At 41.5% G+C, this 25261-nt stretch overlaps 1 protein-coding gene across 4 annotated transcripts; it reads right to left on the minus strand.

Moving 5' to 3' along the window:
* Window positions 1–411: 411 nt before the first annotated feature.
* On the minus strand, window positions 412–24119 carry mpz (myelin protein zero). 4 transcript variants are annotated; one of them, XM_084731617.1, is made up of 7 exons: window positions 23880–24119; window positions 22135–22301; window positions 14407–14620; window positions 12510–12639; window positions 11957–11999; window positions 3968–3997; window positions 412–2937 (listed from the first exon to the last, which is right to left on the minus strand). In XM_084731617.1, exons 1-7 carry the CDS (start codon window positions 23923–23925, stop codon window positions 2926–2928), a joined length of 642 nt encoding a protein of 213 aa, XP_084587743.1. In that variant the 5' UTR covers window positions 23926–24119; the 3' UTR covers window positions 412–2925. The 4 variants fall into 4 exon arrangements, with proteins under 4 accessions (XP_084587743.1, XP_084587741.1, XP_084587744.1 ...); XM_084731615.1 differs by having other exon boundaries at window positions 412–3997; XM_084731618.1 differs by lacking the exon at window positions 3968–3997 and having other exon boundaries at window positions 23880–24118.
* Between the last annotated feature and the right edge of the window lie 1142 nt (window positions 24120–25261).

The raw sequence follows: 25261 nt of genomic DNA on the forward strand, positions 1-25261 counted from the left end.
TTTGTCAGCCTGTAAAATGAGAAAAGGTTGTAAATGGTCAGTCAGCGTTTATTTTCAGTTCATCATCATTACTTTTTGGTAGTTGAGTAACAAAGGGCTGCATGAGGTGAAACCTTTTCACCTGCTGCCTTTGAAGCAGAAGTTTCAAAGTTTAATTCCAAAAATGAAACAGCTGGTGCTTTTTTAGCATTAAGTACTTTGTAAAAATGTTATTATTTATGCAAATGCATTAAGATAGCTAATGAAGTTGGTGCTATTCCATCAATAGCTTTGCTTTCATGCCATTTTCAAATGGTGGGTAGCTCATTTTGGAGGGACTTTCTTCTTTTGAAAAGTTCATGAAAGTATATCTTGGCACAATGCTCTAGGACTTTGAACTGAAAGAAAGAAAGAAGAGTAGACATTTTCAGCTGGGTTTACTGTGTCTTCTGTTGACGACAGCTGCGCTTGGGGCTTTTATTTTTATTTACGTTCTCTTTACAACATATTATACAGAGTCATCAAAAGTTGTTAGTGCTCTGGAATTATCACAAGCATTAAAATAAATGTAAAAAAACGTAAGAAGCTCCAGTCATTTTCAAATAAAGGAAGGTTATGGTGCAACTATGACTAATACAGTTCATGATACATACAAAACACTTTTTAAAAGGCATTTTAATGCTGTCTGTCTTATGTCAGGTGTCTGTGTGGCTTTGCGGAAAAAGAAGAAAACATTCTAACTGATCCATGTGACTGGATAGTTAAACAGCGACTAGTGAAACAGATCTCCAGTTATAAAGATGTAGATTTTTAGCACCTCCATTCCCGTTATGAATTTTAAAGGAACATTCAAGTCTACTATCCACCCTGCATATCAAGCACGCAGATCGCAATCCATCTTTGGCTCAGGGTTGGGGAAGGAGCACCTTTAAAAGAAAGCTCTGGGGGGAAGAGCAGGCCCTATCTGTAGCGATACATATGGATTTTTGGCTTGGCTTAACACGCCAGATAAGTCCTCTTCCTCCCAAAGCTTTCTCCCACAGCAAGCACCTTCCTCCCCCTCTTTTTTTTTTCTCCCCAGCCACACTTCGCTGAATCTGAGGCTAAACCGAACCCTTATCCACCCCTCATCTTCTCTCTGACACCACACGACAACCTCGATTTCCCTTCGTCTCGGAAAAAAACGTGCACTAAAAAGAGACAGCCACACAGTACCTTCAATAACACACAAGGTCAGAAATATAATGACATATTCCATCGAATGCTATTACATTTCTTTCCCTCTTACATGTGCAAACATGTCAAAAATGTCTCAGAAAACATTATTTGCTTTACTTAGGGTGACATACTGTCATTTTTTGCTTTATATCAAATTTAACACACATATACATAAAACACGCGTCGTATTTGCGACCAGAAGGGAGCTAGCTGGATTAAAAGTTTCTTTTTGGCGTCTTCAGTGAGAACTAAAGGCGGATTTCTGCCCATGTGTTTGTTTCCCTCGCCAGTGGGGGGCAGAGGAGAGCATTTTGGGATTCGAACCAGCAGAAAAAAGACAGTACAGGGGTCGGAGGGAAGGAGGGCCGGCAGGGGGACATGCCTCTCAGGAGGGGGGTGTTCTGAAGGGCAAGTGAGAGGGCATTCGTTGATCATTGGACAGGACCGAGGGAGGGGAGAGAGATGTCCATCACAGAGTTTGGGAAAGAGAAGAAGAAGAAGGACGAGGAGGACAGAAGAGAGGAGCAGAGCATTGAGCTGTAGGCCTGGCAGTCAGATAAGGAGAGGCTTAAAGAGTGGAGTGGATTGTGTAGAGGCCTTTTCTGTGGGGGAATAATGCAGTGCAGAGTCACTAGACGACAGGAAGAGGAAGAGATAAAGGAGGCCAAAGACGTAAAGAACAGAGAAAGGGGTTTGGAGGGAGGAGATGAATCCCAAGATGGGAGCAAAGATGAAGAGGACTGAAGACAGCAGAGAGGAGTGAGGGAGATGTAGAGAGAGATATCTCATTACCAGCACGTGCTAAAATAATTAGCCCTGGGTTGGCGAGGAGGAGAAACATGCATGCGGATTAACTGGACCTTAAAATAACTCGAGAGCACAGAAGCTGCACCTTTTCCCGGTAAGCCCCTTTGTCAGGCTCCTGAGAGCGTCCGCCAGCCCTCGGGGGGGCCGTGACGTCATGCCAGGTTGTCAGTCGCCGGCCGGCCGTCGAGTCAACAGCGGACAGCCTCATAACAGCACAGCAGGCTCTCCCCCCACACATACACCCACCCTGCCTTGCTTCTGTCTCCTCCTCCCCTGTTGGCTGAAAAATGTGCAGCTGTTACAGTAAGCCTGTACGCTCTTATACGGCCAGAAATAGCCCCCTTTAGCCAGGGCAGGGACACAGCGACAACCTCCATTAGCTCAAATGTGAGAGGATTGAATCACCCCGAGCTCGAGGGCTTGAACCTCTATCTACGCCGGCTGAGAGCAGGAATCATATTTCTCTCCCACTATCACTCTCCTCTCCTTCTCTGTCTCTCTTTTTCTCCATCTGAAGTCCAGAGTGCACTCGCAGCCCTGCTCAGTGTGTGTGTGTATGTGTGTGTGTGTGTGTGTGAGTATGTGTGTGTGTGTGTCTGTGTGATTGAGTCGTAAACATTAAGGGGGGGAAGATTCAGGGGAGGCTAAACACAGAGGGATGTCTTTCGAGTTCCTCTTAAGGATGTTATGTGCATAGTTAGGCCTTAAACAGTTTTACAGTTTGCCCAAATGAGTGCATACAGGGTCTCTGATGAGACGTCGTAAAAATTATTTGACACCGTTGCCGCTGATATAGGAGAACTATTCTTACAGCCAGTGCTGTCTTGAAAGAGTAGAGATAATAGGGAATAATGGGGGTTGCATCAGGCTGGGCAGAAAAGGAGGGAGCAGACTAGAGGAGTGGAGGCAGTCATGGAGAAGTCAGACCTTTATCTATAGGAGAAAGAGAAAAGGAAGAGAAGAGAGAAGAGGAGAGGAGAAACAGGATAGAGCAGTTAGCATATAAATCACTTCTGTAATTTGAATTAACAAGAAAGGCAGGAAATTCACAGTGAAAGAGGAAGAAATGGGATAGGAGAGGAGGAAGAGTGAAGATCAGTGTGAGAGAGGGGAGAAAGTTAGCTTTTTGACACGGCGCCTCCAACAAAAAAAAAAAAAAAGCAAAAAAAAAAAAGCAAATTGGCTTGTCCCCGCAGCTTGGGCTTCGTGATGCGTATCGGACGCACTTGGAGAAAGCATTTTCGCTGGATGGGATCACAATGAAAGGAACCAGAAAGGCAAAACCCGGGGAGCAGCTTTTTAGATTTTGTTATCAAACCTAGCCGTCTTAGGGTCTCGCTTCAAATGGCATATCTTATGACCTGACAAAAGTACTTGGGGTGCCAGCTGGTGTAAGAGATTATCACGACATCTTAGATCTCAGCCCATATAGCTGCGTCTACAGTCATCAGCCTGTGACAGGAGCAGATATGATTTGACTCATTTATTCAGGGACTCAGGTTGGCGTTTGGGGTGGGTGTAAAGTAGGTTTGTGGTGTAAACTCTCCTGCTGTCTGCTCCTGTTGACTTCCCACTCTCTTATCCTCGAGGGCACCCTCCCCCCTGCCTCCCCTGTCTCCCTATTGGTCTATTTTTTAAAGGTGAGCTGATTGGCGAGGTTGGAGAGGAAGCCAAGTGGTTTGAACCTCCTCAACCCTGCGCCCTCACTGCCGGGCCCCTCCTCCCCATTTTTGCGGGTCATCTCCAGCTCGATGGTCATCAGCACCCGGCCCTCCCCTCCACCCCCCACCTTCTCTGTCTTTCTGACTATGGTTCGCTGCTGTTGGTTGGGCTGGGACTTCGCCACCGCCTGGCGCACGGGCTGGAGCAGCCGGCCGACGAGCCCGCCCCAGCCCCTCCCCGTATCCTATTTCTTATCCTTGCGTGACTCCTGCTTCTTCTTTTCCGAGGCGGCCGCCTTCACCTTGGAGGGGTCGGCGGGAGGCACGGGGCCCTGTGGGGGAGGAGGGAGAAGGGGTCGGGGGGAGAACAGGGGAGGAGAGTCACTTCAGGAGGAAAGGAGCGTGAGGGAGACAGAAAGAGAGTGAGGAGGGAGGGGAGGAGTGGTGAGATGGGTGCATTAGAGATGATGAGAGGATGAGAGATGGGGTTAGCAGGACGGGTGGAGCTGTGTGAAGAGGAGAGAAGAAAACATTTAGGAGGAGGAGGAGGTGAGAGTCAGACATACAGAGAGACAGAGAAGGGGGAGGAAGGAGAGAGACAGTCCTTTTAGGGGAGGGGGTAGCAAGTGAGGGGGGGCGGTGTCCAGAGCTGTAAGGGGGTGACAAAACAGGTAACCATGCGTTAGGATGGGACACAGTGGCAGGCAGGCTCCATACACCTGTGACAACTGAGAGACAATTGATCAATAACACACACACACACACACATACACACACACTGTAGTAGACTGGTGTCATATTGGGATTCAGCTATTTTAGATACTGACTGATCGAACATCTTTAAATTTGATCATGCTTACAAACAAAATATTGATTCTTTTTCTTCAGTGTCATTCTCATGCCCAGTGAGTATAATGCCACTTGACTATATGACGACATTTACAATATAAATGATTTATAAATGGTTTATGATTAAGTCATTAATTAGGTTATAAATAAATTATAAATCATTAATAAGTAGTTATGTAAGGCTACAGTGAGCAGGTCATTATTTTAAAATAAATCCTGACAAAATAATAAATAAAAAAAAATATTTCATTGATTTAAAAATGATATTATTGCTCCTCCAGAGTCTATAATTAGAAATGAAGCCATAGCAATGATCTGTTCCTCATTGCAATGGCACAGGAATAGAATTCTATAACACAGTTATTCATACATCGATGTGGAGCCTTATTGTGAAGTTTACAATCCATCACCATTCATTATTGACTTATGTCATATTGACAACTGTGATGATAATAATAAGGAAGTCTGCTTATGACTTGCTGAAAAACATCAAGGAAAACAATAATTTTTTTTACTGTATGAATCTGGTAATCTGGCTATTAAGACATGCTGATGGTGGTTAAATGCTAATAACTTATTTATTAATAAGTATATGATGAAGCTGACAGGTATAAATGCTGCTGATGGAGAAAACTCAGCTCAATAAGTAATGAGATCAGAGACTTAACAGTCCAGATAAATGTGGACTCACTCTTTGACAAGCAACAGGTCACTGTTGCATTTTGTATCTTATGTGTTGCAACAGCTTATTAATGATTCATAAAATCCTTACAACCTTATTATAAACCATTAATAATTTACAAGTGTAGTCTTATAGTTAAGTGGTACCATAAGAGTTAAGTTAGCAACTTGTAGATAAAAATGTTAAAACTATTAGTACAGTTGGCTAAAAAAAAAAGTTACTTTTTTTGGGTTACATTTTAACTGTTGTTTAAATAATTTCACTTCCTGCATTTCATCATGAACAACACAACCTAGATAGTTTACAACACACAAAATTCCTAACCTCATTTGAATAATTCAAGTTTGCCCTTTTTCATGTTTGAAATGAAGTTGCTCTTGCTTTTGAGGCTATTTTTTACCCTCCGATTTAGTGTCATCCTAATGATAATGTTATTGTTATTCAAATTTTGTTCAGTTTTTCTTGTGTCTTTCTTTCTTTCTTGGGTTTCTGTGCATAAATTTTCTGAATACATGAATTTTGAAAATACAATGTCTTGTCAGGAACCTCTTGAAAACAAGACGACGCATGTCTTGGGGCTTATCACCCTGTTGACAGTAAAATTTGTTCCAAACTTTTACCTTTCAGCCAAATTTACACTTCCCATTAATGCTGACTGTCCTGCAAATCAACATGTTCTTGCATACTGGGTCTCTGACACATTCAGACTTGTAGGATAACACACAAATAAATGAAAAGGAGAAAAAATAATGAAATTGTTTAAAGGCTAACTGCACAAGGCATGATGCTCCATCACATTCAGAGACAAACTACATGGAATTATTGTTTACAAATCATATAATTTAACTTTACAGGGAAATAAAATTCATTTTAATAGATCTTCTAAGCCATTTCACTGTGGTCATGGTCAGGAATGGACCTACTTGACTGTTTATGTGATATTTTTCAGCAAACGCCAACATAAGCCTCAAATATTCATCTAACTATTTTATATAATTCAGCCATTCACTCCCACTCATTCTGTATATTGTCTGTGCAGTGTCTAAAAACATCTCTGAGGAGAAATCTATAAAAGGAAGAGGAGGAGGGAGGAAGAAAAAAGGAAGAAGTAAAGTGCGGCTTCACTTGAGTACAACAAATCCATCAGGAAGGAACTGGACAGAGTGGAGATAAGGTCAAGGTAACACTTAACTTTACAATAGCTGCATGCCAGTGCATTAACCTGTGCGTTAACCTATTGAAAAGTATCACAAGTGCACGATAATGCTCTGATGGAGCTTAATGAAACTTCAGCCATACAGTAGCTAATGGTTTGCACAATACTTTTGTACTTTTAACGCTCTTCCACAGGCTGAACTACAGGCCAGAGCACTGTTGTCAAGTATTACTGAGGACAGACAGAGTGAGCATTAAAGGGATAGTTTGGATTATTTGTTGAGGAGTCATATGAGGTACTTATAGATGGCGATGTATTACCCGCAGTAGATGGCGGCCTGCATGCCGTCAGCCACTCTAAGATTCCTAACTGGTTGTAAACCCTTCACACATGCCATCATTATCTGTGCACAGAACTTTGCACTGGTATACCTTTATTTATAAATCCACACTTGGACAGCTGCCCACTTATTTATTCGCTTGCATGTCATGTAAACAGTCCTGTCATAACCTTTGCTCCCAGGGCTTCATTATTCTGTCTCTACTCCCTCAGTCTGTACAGATTTTGTGTAAAAAAGCCATCTACTCCACCCCCTCAACCTGGAACACACTGCGGTGGGAACTGAAGCTGTCTGGCGTGATTCTCCGAGGGGATGTTTAAACTACTTTTACGAGGTATAGAGAGTGTCTGTGGGGGTTTGCTCGTGTTTATAGTATTCAGTTCTGATTATTTTGGCATTTTCGCACTTATTTCATATTTTGTGTTTTGTTTGTTTCTGTTTTGAATGTCTGGATATTGCTGCTGTGTTTGGACCAGGTCTCTCTTGAAAATGAGACAGTGTCTCAAAGAGATTACATCTCTAAATAAAGGTTAAATAATAAATAAATAAAAATAGAATATTTTCATCTTACATTGCCATCAGACAGCCTTTTCTAATGGGATACCGCTGTTATATAAGCCAAATACAACTCTCTTCAAAGCAACCTCCACAGACAAAATCAATCATTCTAACTCTCGATTTTTCATCTATTACTGCCACGATCTGTTAGTTTGTGTTATTATGTGACTTTGGTATTTTAAAAGGTTAGTTCAGGTTTATCGAAGTCACACAATAACACAAACAAACAAACAAGCGATCAACACAGGGATAGACCAGAAACTATGTCCTGCAAGGTAAAATTACTGATATCCCCAATGGAGGCTGGTTGGTTTGGAGAGAGTGATACTTGGCAGTTAAAATATTCTGAATATAGCACACACTTAAAAATGTTTGGGTAGGAGCACTGCCTGGACACAAAATGAGTTTATTTTAGGTGCTCTTTGGTCAGGGACATGTGTACACCAAAATCACAAAAGAACTCCAAGGCACTCTCTTTTAAAACAATTAAAATGCCTTTATTGTCACAGCATGGTCATATTAGACCTTAAAACAAACATCATCAAATCTTTGTCAGGGAGTCAAACAGATCAAACGGTACAAAAGATTCCTAATGGTGGAACACCACTCTAAAAATGCCTTTTGTTCCATTTGATGTGTTTTACTCACTCACAAAGGCTTGATGCCAAAATGTGTCAGAGTTTGTTTGTTTTAGCGTCTAACATGACCATGCCATGACAATAAAGACATTTTAGAGTGCCTTGGGGTGTTTATACCGTATGTTTAAACTGGAAATTTTTTAAGAGGATAAGACATTTTGTTGTGACCATGTCCACAGCAGTACATTACTCCTGTGCTGATACTCATCTCTGCTGGACGTGTCGACCTCCATCTACTGTAGGTAACACGCTAAATATCCATATGCACCTCATACATACCTACATCCATCAAATAACCCAAATGATCTCTTTAAGCATGCTGGATCTGAATTGTGGAGACTGAAATAGTTTCTCCAATACATCAAGTTAGTCAACAGTGGAAAGTACACTGGAGGCTGCTTCTACCCACTGAAGCTTCGACTAATAATACCCCACTGATTGCATTAGAAAATTTATCATCTTTAATTATGCTCCGTGCAAAAGCAGCACACACTCTGATAAGACAGCAATCGAGGCGTGCGCCGCGACTACCATCCGGCGTGACGGGGGCAGCTGCGCGGCCCATCCGGTGTCATTACTTTCAATCATACTTACATTCTCTCATACATCATTGCATTGTTTACCATTATGCATCCCACGGCAGACTCAGTTTTTGTTGCACTGTATTGCAGAGCTCCCACGCTAATGACGGGGCTGCCTCGTAAACACACTCGAGCCTGCTTAGGCAGAACCACCCTTGTTACATGGGGTCTGCACACACTTCAAAGGAAATGTGGGTACAGTGGTGGAATAGGAGGGGAGACTGGCAGGGAGGCAGATAGGTGGGTAAGTGTCTGCGTCCCCCTCTGCATACTAAAAAGAGAGAGACGGGGACAGGTGAGGTGGGAGATTGAGAGGTAGATGAAGAGTGAGAGGTAGTGATTTTCTGTCCAGAACCGAAGCTGATCAGAACCCAGAAGACCTGAGGAGGGAGAGGAGAGAAACTGGGGAAGGAGTCAATGAGGAGGAGGAAGATGAGGGACGATCGACAGAGAGTAAAAAGGGAAGAGGAGAGGGGGAATTACAGACAGATAGATGCTTCTCATGGTCAGCGAGGAAGTCAAAGGCACGGAGAGGTGGAGGGGGGGGGGTGGTTGCGACTGAGGAGAGGGGAGACAGGGGACTGGATAAAAGGAATGCGAATGAGGGAAGGAGGGAGTGGAGTAAAGTGAAGTGAGGGAGGGAGGGTGGGAGGCAATTGGGGGATGGAAAGAAGAAGAATGGGCGGGTTGTGCATGTGTGTGTGCGAGAGAGCTCAGATCGATACCGAGTGCACTCAATTATCATTCCAGTACAGTACGTGTGTGTGTGTTCGTTCCTGTGAGCTTTCTTCTGTGTGTGGCTGCGGGGTAAACTCCTCTCCCACAACTCCACCTAATGGGGAGTAGCACACACCACAGGGTTCCTTTGTCTCTGTGTGTCTCACCCACTCCCCCTCCTCACCCACTCACAGCCTTTTGGAGATTTGTAGTGCAAGCCAAGCAAACAGAAAGTAACGAAGATGGTGAGGCCGATACAAAATTGTGTAGTGTCAGCAGAGCCTCCTAATAAGGGCTATTTGATCAAACAACCACTTATGAGCGCGCTATAAAATCCCATGAGTCCACTGTGTGCGGCATAGCTTCAAGAGAGGATGGAAAAAAATAAAAACAAATAAAAAAAACGAGGGAGCGTGAGCTGTTTTTTGCTGGATATTTCTCTTCCAAGCCAAGACTTGCAGGAGAGTAACTGTAAATGACAACATTGTCAAATATTTCAGTGTCCTTTTGGCGGCGAGTTATTTATTCATATATGCACTGTCACCCGCCGCAGGCACTTGAGAGCAACTGACTGCAGCTCAAGAGCAACCTGACAATCATACGACAGTAGAAAGGAAAGAAGAAGACAGAAGAAGGAAGAGGGGCTCCGGGGAGATGAGAATGAGCGTGCTCCTTGTTTGAGGTAGGAGGAAGGGTTGGCCCTCGCTGCTGTCGCCCCCTAGGTTTGAGCCAGGGGGGCAAGATGGCGCACCCCTAACTGCCAGCAGCCACCAAATGACTCTGTCGCTGTTACACTTATTATAGGTTAGTCAAGATTCACCAAAGCCTCATGATGACACAATGGTGATGTAAACTCATGTTATAAATCCTTATGAACATATATTTAATGAATATAACAGAATAAACTATGACCTCTCTCTATGCATTTTACAGCATAGTTGTATTGAGCAGCCATTTTATTTATTTGAAGTTGTGAAGAGTCTTCTTAATGCTCATCAAAATAGATATTTTTAAACCAAAATTCTTATTTGGCTTTGATTCAGAAGGGCTATGGAGTTGAAATGTTATAGTTAAGAAACATCTCATAGCAATATCATTTAAAAACACATATATAGAAAATTTACCAGTGCCCCGCCTTTTTTAACCAGGAAGTGAGACAAGGGTCCTTAGGGCATTGCTTAACCTTTTTTTTATGCCTGATTCAAAGATGATTATAATAGCACATTTTACACCTCTGTTATCAGTAGGTATTGTAGATTTTGAAGGCTTTTAACATATTTTTTTATTGAAGTTGTGAATTTTTGTCAGGGATAACTGACAATTAATAATTTCAGTTATTTAATATTTGTTCTTTTGTTGTTGTTTTGTCTTCTCATGAATAAACACTATATAACTGACTGCAGCTCAAGAGCAACCTGACATATGACAGTAGTGGGGAAAAGAAGGAGACAGAAGGAAGAAGAGGGGCTCCAGGGAGATGAGTATGAGCACGCTTCTTGTTTGAGGTAGGAGGAAGGGTTGGCCCTCACCACTGTTGCCCTCTGGGTTTGAGCCACGAGGGCAAGACGGCGCACTCATAACTGGCAGCAGATGCTGCTGCTGCCTCGTCTTTACATTAGCTTATACCTGCGGCTAAATGACTCGTTGTCACAGTTACACCCTTGATCTCCTGCCTCTGATATCTTTGCATGCCTCTTGTTTAAAAGCCGATTTTTGATTTAGGAAAACGCCTTGAACTCGAGTCCCTTGACTTCCCTTTTTTCCATTATCAGCATGCAAAGCGTACAGTCAATTACAATACACCCCCGCAACCATCCAGCCCCCACATTACCACAGAGTAATCAAACAGAACTTGCCCTGGTGGCTTGTATTCACAAAAGAATACAAGCCACCAAAATGTCTGATTAATCCACCACTTGAGGCTATCACACTCCCATGAGGGATAGAGGAAAAAAAAATACCCCAAATCCTTGGCGTGCAGCAGTGTAAAACCACTGATAACAGCCCAGACCATAATAGGCCCAGTGATTTTCATTTGACTCCCAGTGAGCAAAATCAGCAGCTCCCGTCCATTTTCCCACTGCGAGCAAATCACAGTCTCCATTCAATACAGCAATAGCATTAGGGCCGTGACATGGCCTCGGCCATTTCACAGTCGCTGGTTTGATTTTTGCCCCGTGGCTGTTTACTTTCGCTGTGCTGTTTGGCCCCCCTGCAGGAGCTGAAGGAGGGGTGAGGACCACAAAGAAAAGAGAGAGGAGGAACGGTGCGGGGCTTTAAAGCACCTCAAACGCTGAGATGGCACTGGAATTTTAACAGCTTGAACACTGTTATTAGTGTTCGCCGGGCAGAGTTTGAATGACATGTTATTTTGTTGTTGATATGTTGCTTCAGGGAGGAGCCGGCTAAGTGTGCGGACACATTGGAGCAGCTTGGACTGGCATTGGGGGAATGCGATTATGAAACTGTGCCGTTATGCACTGTCATGTTGGATGTGTGCTATTGTGCAGCTGCACTGCCACAGAATGGATGAATATTCCCTCTGACAACACGCGTCCTGAGCCGAACAAACATTCAACCACTGAATGCTATTGTAATCTCTCCAAAAGGACGTCAGTTTACGATTTAACGCCTGAATATGACAGCAAACTGAGCTGTTGCATTTCTGTTGTCAGCTGGGTGTGTACATGCAATGGGGTGTGTGAGGAAAGGAGGAAGAGGAGGGAGAAGAAGAGGAGGGGATGAGGAGGAAGGAGAGGAGGGAACTTGCCTGTCTCTGCTGTGATCCCTCTTTCTTTTTCTTGCCATGTTTGCTGGAGGGGACAAAAGAAAGACAATGTCAGGATGTCGAATCTATCTCTCCCTCCAGTGGTCACAGGGCAGCATTGCCTGGCAGCCATCATCATAAAGAGAACATCAACTTAATCTACTGGCTCTGTCTCAAACACAGCCCCCAGGTGCTGGATGCGTCGAGCTCTCATAAGATTGGATAGGTATAAGCAAGATGATGGATCCATCATCTTCATGATCTAGTGGATTATCCACCTGGAAACCTTCGCTTCACCACTTTTAATCATCTTGCTTTGGACCTATGCTGCACTGTTTATAGATTAAATCTAAATGAGAGATCATTATCTGTCTCTTTCCAGCTGACTAACTTGAAATCTAAACCTCGCACGCCTAACCAAATCAAATCGTGGCACAGCAGCTATGCCAGCTTGGCCACGCAGGTGTCAGTGCCAGGGATGGGCTCCGGCCTCAGCTCCAGTCCCTGGCACAGACACGCCTGGCAGAGCACCACCGGCCACAGGCCGGTCACTGACCTGACGCTGAGGCTGAAGACGCGGCGCGCCACCAGGAACCTCATCAGGTAGTAGATGACCACAATGAGCACCAGTAAGCCCAACACCACCCCGATGATGGCTCCTGTGATCACACCAGCCTGGATGGGCACTGTGGGTGGAGGAGAGGAGTGTTAGAAGTCTGATGGTAATAAAGGAAGAAGAGTATGAAGGTATGTGACAGAGAGAAGTATTCAGGAGAAAAAGGAAGGTACAAAGTAAGTGAAACCTTAAAGGGATAGTTCAGATTATTTGAAGTGGGGTTGCATGAGGTACTTATCAATACTTAATGTGTTACCTACAGGAGACGACGATCGACACGCCCCCAGTTTGGAGGTAAGCAATGTGTCCCTGCAGCTAAATGACTCACTGTCACTGTTACACCTTTGATCTCCTGCCTCTGATAATTTTGCATGGCTCTCGTTTAAAAGCTGATTTTGATTTAGGAAAATGCCTTGAACTCAAGTCCCTTGACTTCCCTTTTTCTCTGTTATCAAGCAGGCAAAGTGGCTACAATACGCCCCCGCAACCATCCAGCCCCCACTTTCTCATGGAGTAATCAAACAGAACTTGCAATGTAGACTGGTGTGGACAGGGTAAACAACTAAATGTATTTTAGCCACAAAAAGGTCCATCTAAAAAAAATAATGAATTATACACTATATTTAGCATATTTTCATAGCTTCATAGCCTTTTCTGACAGGAAACTGCCATTTTAAAAGCCAAATATCACTCTTTCTCTCTTAACCATTCTCAGTTGGCAGAATTACTAATTTTACCTTGCAGAATGCAGGCGTTGCTGTTCCACCACTGCCTCAATCTGTTAGTCTGACTTTCACTAAAGTCACATAATAACATAAACAAACCAACAGACCGAGGCAGCGGTAGCAACCCCTGTGTTCTGTGACGTAAAATGACAGATTTTGCCAATGGAGTCTGGTTGAGAGAGCAATATTTTGCTTATATAACATCATTCCCACCAGAAAAGGCTGGTGGGAAGCAAGGTAATGCAATGAAAATTGTCTAAATATAGCATAAACTTAAACTGATACCCTTTTTAGGTGGTTAAAATACATTGTCCTCCTGACCCTGTCAACACCATGTACTGCAAGTAATACACTTACAGTTGATAAATACCTCATACAACCACTCTTCAAATAATCTGAACTAACCCTTTAAAGCAGTGAGAAGGAAAGAAAAGATGGTGTCATTGGTGGTGGAAAAGGAAAGGGAAAGGGAAAGAACAACGCAAAGCTGGCAGGAAGAGATGAGAGCAAGAAGAGCAAAAGTAAGATAAAGGTTGAATGAAAGATGAAGAATACAGGTGCAGTCGAGGCAGAGAAGGAGGTGTAGAGGTGGAGAGATAAGGTGGGATAAAGGTGAGAGCAGTGATGGAGGGAGAAGGTTGGGGGGGAAGAGAGAAGACGAGAAAGTGGAAGACATTGGAAAAGGGGAAAGAACGAAGAAATGGGAGGAGAAGGCAAGGAGGAGGGGGAGAAAAGAAGTGAAAGGGGGGGAGCGATAGCAATCTCAAATAGAGAGAGAGATAAAATTGTAATTGATTTCATTTAACGGGAGGTGCGAGGAATTCTAAACAAGGCAGTGCAACCACGACTGGTCTGAACACAGAACTTGCTTTAGTCTGATGCACAGCGTAAATTGAGATTAATTTCAGAGTTTGGAATGATTATAACAACAATTGAGAACAGTTGGCTTCTGACGAAAAAAATCCACCAAAATATGCCATATGGGCTCAGTGGAAAGCTAATGAGCAGACACAGATGTAAGACAATACACGCATTAGACTTTACATACTGTGGGAATTTGATTTTCCTGAGAAGCCTCCCAGCAAGACTCATTTTACCCCCTCCCGACTCACCCTTCTCAAAGACCAGCAGGCGGACGCTGGAGGGCCGGCCCACTATGTCAGGGGGGTTCTTGGCATCACAGGTGAAAGTGCCGTTGTCGCTGAACTCCAGGTTCTTGAGCAGGATGGAGCCATCGCGGCGGGCCGGGTTCCCCACAAACTCCAGACGGTCCCTGAAGGGGCCCTTGTTGTCGACGTAGGGGACACCACCGGTGTAGTGGAAGATCTGAGAGGACAGAGGAGATTACACTGTTTGTGCATGTGGTGTTGTTGAGAGTACCTACTGCAGTCATACAAATGTATTTTGCATTTACATTGCCTTTTTGTGGAGCTTCATTGATTGTTGCACCCTGTAGTGGTTGACTTGGTATTTTATGGTCATGTGATCATGACAAAACTGTTGGAGTCTCCACCAACAAGCAGGGTTGGGTGTCAAATCACAATACCTTTTTTTTTTAAGTATGAATTGAATGAAATAACTCTGTAGCACAGAGTACTGAACCCTGTCAAACACTAAATAAATAAGTAAACACTTTATTTATAAAGCACCTCTCAAGACCACAGCTACAAGGTGCTGCAAATGTTGCAGGACATATAATAGTAAAAACAAAAAATCAACAACAATAAATAAACTACCTAGTGGGCAAACACATATTAAAGGATAAAACACTAATAAAGTAACAGTAAAAACAACAAAGCAACAGAAACAATAGGCAAAAACAGCAAAATTACCACATGTCATAACACAAAGTACTCATGGAATAAATTAGTTTTTAGCAGAATTTTAAAAAGTTTATATGTCAAACTTTTAAGCAAACAGCTCCAGCTCTGTGACACTCTGCACGAACTCTGGACTCACAGGACTTTAATAGAGACTGAGGACAGTCTCCAAGCTTTCGTTGTTAAAACTAGGTGGAAACTATTAAGAGCTTTCATAGAAAACGTCCATTACAGAACCAAACCAATGTCTTTAGGGCAGCCCCACATATCGTGTGTTTACTTCTGAGTAGAATGGGGGGAGAGTATCATCTCCTTGAGCTGCACTCACGCCCGTTCAAGCTACTATGCATTTAGAAATCTCCAAACTAAAGAAGGCAACAGGATCTCTGACTGTTAGTTATCATAAGACTACACAAACTCCTGGGGGAAATTTTCTGACTTTATAGCAGCTAATCGCTTGAATATGTACAGCTGCAGGTTGCTATCTTTGTCTCTCTGCCTTTTGTTCTTTAGCATGTAGAATACAGTGTTGTTGTTGTTTTTCCTGAAACAGCAGCCTTTTGCAGCTGAAATGATGATATGAGATCACTGAGAGTGAACCAAAGTGGTAAAATGCAGGCTGGAAAACCAAAACAATGAGCTGAAAGACACTTTTTGGAGTTGAGATAAGCAATAGAGTCAGTTATTACACATTATACCCATTTGATCCATTGTTAATCTAAAATATTGTTTAGAGCCACGTTGAGTCAAAAACTTTGCCAATTTTAGACGATTTTATTTTAAATTCTTGTGTGTAAGTATGTGCGCAATTTGTTGTGTAGTTGATTCGACATCGCTATCCTTAAATTTAATTATAACTAAAGGAATTGGTCCCAGTCCAGTCACTCTGCAATGTCAGTCCATTATTCACAACCTCTGTGTGTTCCTGTCACACAGAGGTTGTGAATAGTGATGGTTTTTTGATTCCAGTTTTAATAACCAGCTGCAATATCGCATCAACCCTTCACTATAGCAAAAATATACACAACCTTGTCAAAATGGGTCAGACACAGTCAGTACCGACCAGTGACGGTAAAGTTAGCACTTTTGAATATTATTATTTCTGGCATTGATATTGATATTTCATCCATTGCCAAGGTCCCTGTGTCTGATCATTTTTCTGTCTTTTAATACCACACTTTTGACATTAAATGACTGTACGGAAACTGTTGTTGTGAAGCCCAATATTAACAGTGAAGCTACTGAAAGATTTTCAAACCTGGTGAATACCTTTCCTCCATCCATGAATGGCCTAGCTGACAACCTTGTAGATGATTTTAATAATGAATTAAGATTATTACCAGACACTATTGCTCATGAACTAACAAATAAAAGGCATGTAATCCACCAATCACCGTGGAAAACTGCTGCAATTTGACATTTTAATTTATTAACCCCAGAGTGCCTTTTTCCACAACTGACAGTCTCTTAAATCCTTCCCCTGCTCCCAGTCTTCAAAAAAATAGCTCTTCAACTCGTAATTGTGAGAAATTTACTTAATTTTTTAGAGAAAAATACTTTCAATTAGAGCTAGTATTGTGAATGCAGATACTTGTACTTTTACAAGTAAATTTTCAAGTCAGCACTTTAACTCATACTTAAATATGTGTTACACACTGAATCTGCTTAGTTACTTTTAAACCCACAGTTTAGTACTGAGTACAATTTGAATCAATATCCAAACCTGTCGTCTGCATTTAGAAGCCAGGTGATCTGATCAGAAATGAATCAGTGAGAACATAAAAACGAAAAATAAGACAAAATGCTGTGGGGAAAAAAAAACGTGCTTCGTATCTCATAAATTATTCATCAGTTATTAGCATTTTCACCCATCGGTTCAGGAAAACGCACAAAATTTGTAACCCTAGTTTGGAGAGTTGATGTGTAACTAACACTCTGAGTGGTGTTTGAGATGAATACTTTGTACTTAAGTATATTTCTAACACCCGTACTTTTACTTGAGTAATATTTTAGCAGTGAAACAGTACTTTTTGTTTGTGTCTGTTTAAATCCTGCTCCCATCGTCTCTCCCAAGAAACAACAAGCACAATAAATTCCTCTCTTAATTCAGGCATCTTCCCTACAGCTTTCAAGGCCTCAGTGGTTAAACTCATCCTCAAGAAATCCAACCTAGATTACTCAGAGCTTAGCAATTACAGATCCATTTCTAGCCTAAGTAAACTTTTAGAGAAACTTGTTATTAATCAATTACTTGGTCATTTAACCAACAACTGCATTTTAGAAAAGCTCCAATCTGGTTATTGAGCAAACCACAGCACAGAGACATACCTACTGAAAGTTGTAAATGAATTAAGAATGATTGTTGATGCGAACAGTGTGGCTGTCCTCCTACCCTTAGACTTCAGTGCGACGTTTCATACAATCGACCCCAAAATTTTAATTGAGTTGACAAATGGTTGGGTTTTTCTGACCATGTACTACCCTGGTTTTAGTCTTATTTAACTAGTAGACAGGTTTTTTTGTCAGTTTAGGTGATCATGTATCACAGACTCATTGTATGGAATATTCTTGTACCTTTTATCATTATGCTTCCACTTGGAAACATAAATCACCACTGTGCCAATTACTGTTTTTATGCTGACGACACACAACTCTTCATTTCTGTCTCCCGGTGCACTGCACACACCTGTCTTACTGAAATATATGTTTGGATGAGCAAAGAACTTTTGAACGCTAAATGATGATAAAACTGATGTTCATTTAATTGGACCAGACACGGGATGAGAAAAGTTGCACTCCTGCAATTCTGATTTAAATGCAGTTCTCATCTTAACAACATTATTAAAACTTCCTTTTTTAATTTTAGAAAAAATATTGCTAAAGTTAGGCCCTTATTAACTCTTGTTGATGCTTTTATATCTAGTCATTGAGAGTACTGCAGTTTGCTTTTTACTGGCCTACCCAAAATGTCAATAAAGAAACTACAGCTTGTGCAAAATGCTGCGGCCAGAGTTTTAACCAAAACGAAGAAAGCTGATCACATACTGCTTCTTAAAACTCTACACTGGTTACCTGTCTCTTTTAGAATTGATTTTGAAGTTCTTTTACTCGTTTATAAAACTTTGAATGACCTTGCTCCTCCATACATCAAAGATCTTCTTTCATCACGTCACTGAGGTCCTCCACTGCTTTCTTTTTAAATGCCCCTTATCTGTCCCACAAATGTAGGGGTGCCTTCTATTCTTATGCCCCTAAACTGTGGAACTCATTGCCTTTGGACATTAGCTAGGTAAACTCTCAGTTTTAAGAGGAAAGTAAACACCTATCTTTTTAGTCTAGCGTTTAATTGTTAAATTGAGAGTAATGTTATAACCTAGGTTTTTTAAGCTTCAATCATTTCTTTATGTTATTCTTTTTCTCTATGTTCCTTTTACTTAATTCTAATAACTTTCATTTTATTGTTGTATTGTTGTGATTTTATTCCTGCATTTTTATTTGATTTTATTTGTTTGTATTTTTATCGTTCTTTGCTTGTCTTTATTTATTTCCACTTGTGGATTTGCACTTCGGGCCACATGTGTATGAAATGTGTTATATAAATAAAGCTGAGTTGAGTTAAGTTAATGTTAAATGCTGGTTAATTCTAAAACTAACTACATTCAGCGCAGGCATGTGGACTTTAACCTGCAAGGAGAGCAAGCTGCTGGTGCTAGAACTGCTAACGTTAGCTGCATTTGGAAAACCAATATGTCATCATTTACAGCCCCCAAGTGTTAGACTCAACTAGTCTAAGTTGTTTTAATTAACGGTGAAATTAGTTGTTAAAGAACATCCCTTTAAACTATTGTTTAAAGCAGTCAAAATCTTGCCAATTCTACTTTGAATTATACATATTTGAAATAAAAACTAATTTAATCTAATGTAATCTAAAAATGAGGTACTGTAAAAAGTATTGTTCTAGGATTATACAAAAACTCAGGACTGTAGGACTGTCCGCGCGAGTATTGATTCTGAACAATACCCAGCCCTACCGAAAGGTCTTCTACAATGGCAGACAGACTAAAAGCTAATTGATTTTTGGGGGGAAGCCTAAATGGGCAGAGATGCTGATGCCCCAGACTCCACAAGGTCAAACTTTGTTATTGCGGTAAACGATTAATTAAAATTTTCAACACATGTTTAATTGAGGTTTTAAGGCCTGTGAAACTCAAATGAAAGCCATTCATTAATTATACACAGTTTTTTACATCATGTAACATGACATCTTATAAGGAAAAATGCAGCATGAAAACAGACATATGAAACTGTAAATCTGTCCAGGCGGGTGAAAAATTGAACGACACAAGATAAGTAGAAAAAAAAGAGGAGAGAAATCTAGTTTCAAAGTGAGGGCACTGCAGGAGACGGATGAAAGCAAAGGAGGTGAGGGGAGGAGATAATGAGAGAGGAGGGGAGGGACAAAGGAGGCAGGGCTGGGGAGGAGGAGATTAAGGAAGGTGGACAGAGGGAGGCGCAGTCAGGATGGGGAGATAGAGAGATTAGAGAGATGGCAGGACGATAAGAGCAGGGAGAATGAAATTAAAGAGCAGGAGGCCGGTGAGGCAGCAAGAGGAGCAAGTTTCTGTGTGCTTGTTGTTTCCTTCTTTGAGTAGAGAGATGAATACTTCGCTCGAGTGTATGATGACATTTTAGATACTCACAGTATTCATCAGATTAAACCAGGAGTCCTTTTTGATGATTTTTAAGTATCCTGTTCAGTGAGAGTGCTTGAAAAAAATTACTCAAAATTTATGAATTTGTCCATCCTGTGGTGAAAATGAGTCATGTTTAAATCCAGAGATCCTGATATTAACTGATATTAACTGTCCAACTTACTGATGGCAAAAGTGTAATGTAATGGATTGCAGTCTGGAATGATGTGAGGCACTCTGATAATACAGCAAATGAAAAAAAATACTACATTCATTAATGAATGTGAATTTGTTACTTTACATTTTCATCATCAGTAAGTTGGACAGACAGTGTTTGTTTTATTTTTGTCTCATTTTTGGCTCCATCCTTGAGCACCTTATCTTTTCATCTTTTGTATTGCCAATACTACTTTATTTTGCAGCTCTCACCATGTTTATCTTCAAAGTTTTCCTCTAACCTATACAGCTTTTTTTTTTTTTTTAATCAATCTACTCTGTAAACATGAAAGAGAAAACTCAAAATTTCAAGACAACTGACTGCAATAGTTTTTTTTTTATTCTTTGCTTTGATTCCAACTCAGACTCTTCAGAAAGTTTTAACAACTTCAAAATCTTTTGGTGTGATAGTTTCTTTTAGTTTTCACCATAAACCCCCAAAAAAGTATTTTAAAAAAATATTAAGTAAACCCATTAAAGTGAAAGTGAATAATGGTGAATATTTTTATATTTTCATTTGGACTCATTACTAAAGGTTCACACTGCACTGTGACCCATTTTTGTAAGATCTTTTTTTTAAGTTTCTGAAACTCAAAGATTCAAGTTTATCTAAGGAAGATTTCAACTAAAGATTATAGGACAGCAAAACTTTTTTTTTTAGTTTATTTTAGATCTTTAGAGTTGGATTTGGACTTAAAATCTATTGCAGTAAGTTGCCTTGAAACTTTGAGTTGTCTCAACTTTTTTTCTACAGTGTAAATTGTTTTGGTGTGAGCTGGTGGGTTGTAGTGCTCAAAGCGTCTAAAAATACATTTAAAAAACTCAACAGTAACGTCTTATTCAAGAAATCATGACCCGGTTATTCAAAATAATCAAAACACCTTGTTGTGAGCGGTTACATGTAGATTTTTGGGGTGAACTGTCCCTTTAAAGCTGCACAAACCGATTTTGCAAGATAACTTGTTTTTTGCTGTTGTTGTTGTTTTTGATAGTTTAAAGGACTTGTCTACCCACAGATCATGTCATGTGACATCAGTCCACCACCCCCTCCTGTTCCCCTTCGTGCCTGGTAGGGGCAGCGATGGTGAAAACAAAAAAGGCTTTTGGCAGAAGACGTTGCCATTGTTGGTGAGTGTACATTTTGATTTCTGCACAAGAACTTTTTGTATTTCCCTTTTAAATATTTATTTAAAGCGTCTTGTATGTGAAACAAAAGTTTAAGGAGTACACAATATCAGAATTTAATTTAGGAAAATAAGGATATAACAATATATCAAATATCACAATGTCTCAATACCACACTGTGAAAATATCTCCTGTGATATACAATGGTTAATTATTTTATTTGATTATTTTTTAAACTACCACAGATGGCTGACTTGTTTTAGTTTTGCAACTGTACATGCATAATTTCAGCATTCATTGCCAAAGACAATTCAAGTCAATCTTTTGCATCTCGGGTCATGGCTGACTTCTTTATATTATTTAAGACGGAAAGCAGAAGTACTGAAAGTTAAAAGGAAAGATGAATTTTATGTGAACAAAAAAGGATGTGCATGTATTTCATTATTGTGATAAATATCACATCATAGACTTTTTTTATTGTGGTATAATTGTACCCTTAGTTTTTGGTATTGTTAACATACCTATGAGAATCTTCACCAACTAGTCATTAATGGTGTCTGTCTGCTGTGTGGTGCTGGACAGGCAGCGTACGACAGGCTTATCAGAACTTTTTCACTGAGAACAGCTGTCTGTTGCAGCTGGAAATGACGCTGATGAGGGACTGAGAGCGAATCAAAACAGCAAAGTTGTAGATTGTAAAACCAAATCAATGAGCTGAAAGAATTTTTTTGTAGAACTTACAGCATACAGTATGTACAGCTTTAACGAGGTTGAATTTTTATAGAGATTTATTGATTGCTTTGTGATATTTAAGTAATGCAACTTAAAAAAATAACTAACTTCACAATTCAATCAATTTTTCAGATATATCAAGATCATATTTAAGACATTTTAGGAATTAAAATTCAGGTGATTGATTTTAGACTTTTTCTAAGGACCTGTAGAAACCCTGCTATAGTTTGTGTGTGTGTGTGAGCTTGTGCATTACAGAAATGCTGTCCCGGGAGCCATCGGGTCTGTACGTCCAGGAGAAGGTGACGTCCTCGGAGGTCCAGCGCCAGGAGAAGAAAGAACAAGACAGCCGGACGTCGGCGCCCACCAGAGCGTGGCGCTCCCAGCCAGTGTAAATCACTATGGCCTGGGACTGTTCAGGCACTGGGAGACACAAAAATCACCAGATTAAAATATTGCGGCATGACTTTAGTTTAATATTGCCTTTAATATTGCCTTGGACTACATAGTCTGACAACCAGTTGTGGCGGAAAATGATCAGAAGTGCAACATGCAAAAGCTTTTTGTTGGAGACAGCCAAAACAAAACCATGCATGCTCAGCTGTCTGCATGATTAGACATAAAAATACACTCGTCTGCAAAACACTGATTGACACGATCCTTGTTTTGTTATACTTTTGATGGAAACACACTGTATTTACTGTCATTTTTCTTGAATCACTCCATTCCTGAACATTTCTCACTGCCTACTGTGATCACAACACATACAAAGCATCACTCACATTACCCTTTTCTCCTTGACATCAATCAAATAAATCCCAAATACTTACATATGCACCCAGACACACACAGATAAACTGCACATTTAGTGGTGTCAGATCCATCATTGACTCAGAAATGCACTCAGTAAATATTTGGATTATACGGGCATGTTGGTGCTAGTCTCTAAAAGTCAAAGGGGAACATCATTTTCTCCATTAATATGGATTATGTTGGCTTAATCATGGGCACTGTTTATGCTTGAATAATATTTAATGATCGATGTTAATTTGGTTTTGGCTGCAAAATCAATATTTTACTTCCCTGGAAAATGCACTCAGCATCTCAAACAACCACCGAAGCTGTGGGAGCCGCACACCCCTGCCACTCTAACATCAGCTGGAATAACATCATTTCTGTATTGTTCAGTTTCACTTAAAACATGCGAATGAGGCCACCACGAGTCGTCGTATTCTCACAGCTGCATTCTCGCACTAATGTCCCTTAAGTGTTCTGGAGCTTTCTGCCTCTTTTAACACCCGGAGAGTAAAGTTCACAGCTTTCACTGCGAGCATCCTTGAGAGCGAATGCCGTTAGTGCAGCCAGCCCCCGCACAACTCGTCAATGAAATCACGCCTGACATTTTTAATTAAAATTCTGACAAAAAAAAAGTGCAAATATCTGATGGGAGGGGAGCAGGGAAAGCAGTCTGAGAGGGGGGAAAAATGCTGTCAAAACTCTCAGTTTAGAAGTCATAACATTAGTGCTCTTTAACTTGGCAAGCTTAGAGACACCTGCTTTGTAAGAGCAGCACAGATCCTCTTATGAAGCACGAGCCGTTTATCATAACACACCTGAGGAAGAACAGGTCTCCTAATGGCTTTAAATTCAATCAATAAATATTAAGACATTCATTAAAATGCTTTAGTTTAGTGTTAAGCCAGTGGAGAGGGAGATATTACATTTCAGTGAAAGATCAATTAAATTAATTCCTAAGCCCATTGACCCTGTTTTATTATCAAGTCCATCAGTTTTAAGCGAAGCACTGGAGGAGAAAAAACAGAAAAAGCCCTTGTCTTTATATCCTCATTTAACCTTTAACCCCACATCAGTGCAAAGATAATTTCTACATCTTCAGTTTCAATGGATGAAATTTTGCTTTTGAGACCTCATCAAAACAAAAAAAACGTAACAAAAAGTTCAGAGCAAATCCATTCTTTCTTTTGTTTTTCGTTTTTTTACCTATTCCCAAGAGGACAACCGACGCCAGCGCCAAAAACGTCAACATGGTTTCTGGCTTCTACGGAGCTCCCAAAAGACTGATGCCGCCGCCGCTGCTGCTGCTGCTGCTGCTGCAGACCTGACAGGAGTCAAGTCAAGAAGAGTCCCACCGCTGTGGAGGGAGGAGGAGAAAGAAAGAAAGACAGAAGAGCGGAGGGGTGCAGGATGCCAGGACAGAGGGCAACAACAGGACAACAACAGAAAACCCACTGTCCCTTGGTTTATACCCAACCACACCCCTCAGCCCAGGCCCGGCCCGTCCCATTCCTCCTCTCCACACCCTCCCACCATCACCACCAACCCCTCTCCTGTCATTTCTCTCCATTTCAGCCCCTCATTGAAACAAATTACACATATTATCGTCTGAAGTGGAGGAAAAACGCAGGCGAAAAGGCACCTGTGCTGTACAGTGATGCTGGTGAATTAATTGTGTAAACAATGGGCGACTTGGGGCAAATTTGCAAAAACTCAGTGCAGCATTTCCACCATGATGAATGTAATGTGTTAGATTACACCCTCACTGTGATGTGATTGCGCTGAGAGGGGATGCTAATCAATGCTTGGCATGTTAACACGAGGGAGGGCGTGTGTGATGGGAATCATGACCATCTGCATGTGATCGCGGCTCATATGTAAATATTACAGCACATGAGGCTGTCTCGGCCTGTTTACAGTGCAGGAGGAGGGGATCCTGCAGCGGCGAGGTCATCCCAGTGCTCTCTCCTCCGTCCCCATCCCTCACCCTGGACTTTCACCGCAGTCTGAGGCCAGCGGCCCACAAACAAAGCCGCGACTCTTTGCTCTCTATGTCCTCCCTCTCTCCAGATTCCTGTCGTTTGCTGACGTCTAGCACTCAGAGACAATGGAGAGAGAGGGGGACAGGGGCTGACTAGTGTGTTTGCCCGTCTGTCAATGGCGCTTTCTTCCTCTGCGGCCTCTCCCTTCTCTTTCTTTCTCCCAGCCTCATTCTCTCCTCTTGCCTGGACAAAGCTGCGTATTCAAAGTGCAGCGCCCACTCCTCACTTTTCCAGTAACACAGACAGCGAGAGTGTGGGGAGAGACCTGCTATATATAGATGGGTTGATGCGAGGACAAGACGAGATGCATGCACAAGACATGAGTTGAAGACAGCAGGGAGAAAATGAGAAAAGAGCCGGAGGTGTGAATGAGCGGACACGCTGGAGTGGAATTTCTGCAAAGAAGCTTCATTTCTGAAGGCCTCATTCCATCATTTTGTCACTTGTCATAAATATGCATTCATTTAGCCGCTGGCGTTGTAATAGTGAGTACATGCACAAATTAATGGTCTGCAGTACTCCTGCAGCTCCAGCAAACACACAAGC

The sequence above is a fragment of the Lutjanus erythropterus genome, chromosome 12, assembly GCF_056507025.1.
Source record: "Lutjanus erythropterus isolate fLutEry1 chromosome 12, fLutEry1.hap2, whole genome shotgun sequence".
NCBI lineage: Eukaryota > Metazoa > Chordata > Actinopteri > Lutjaniformes > Lutjanidae > Lutjanus > Lutjanus erythropterus.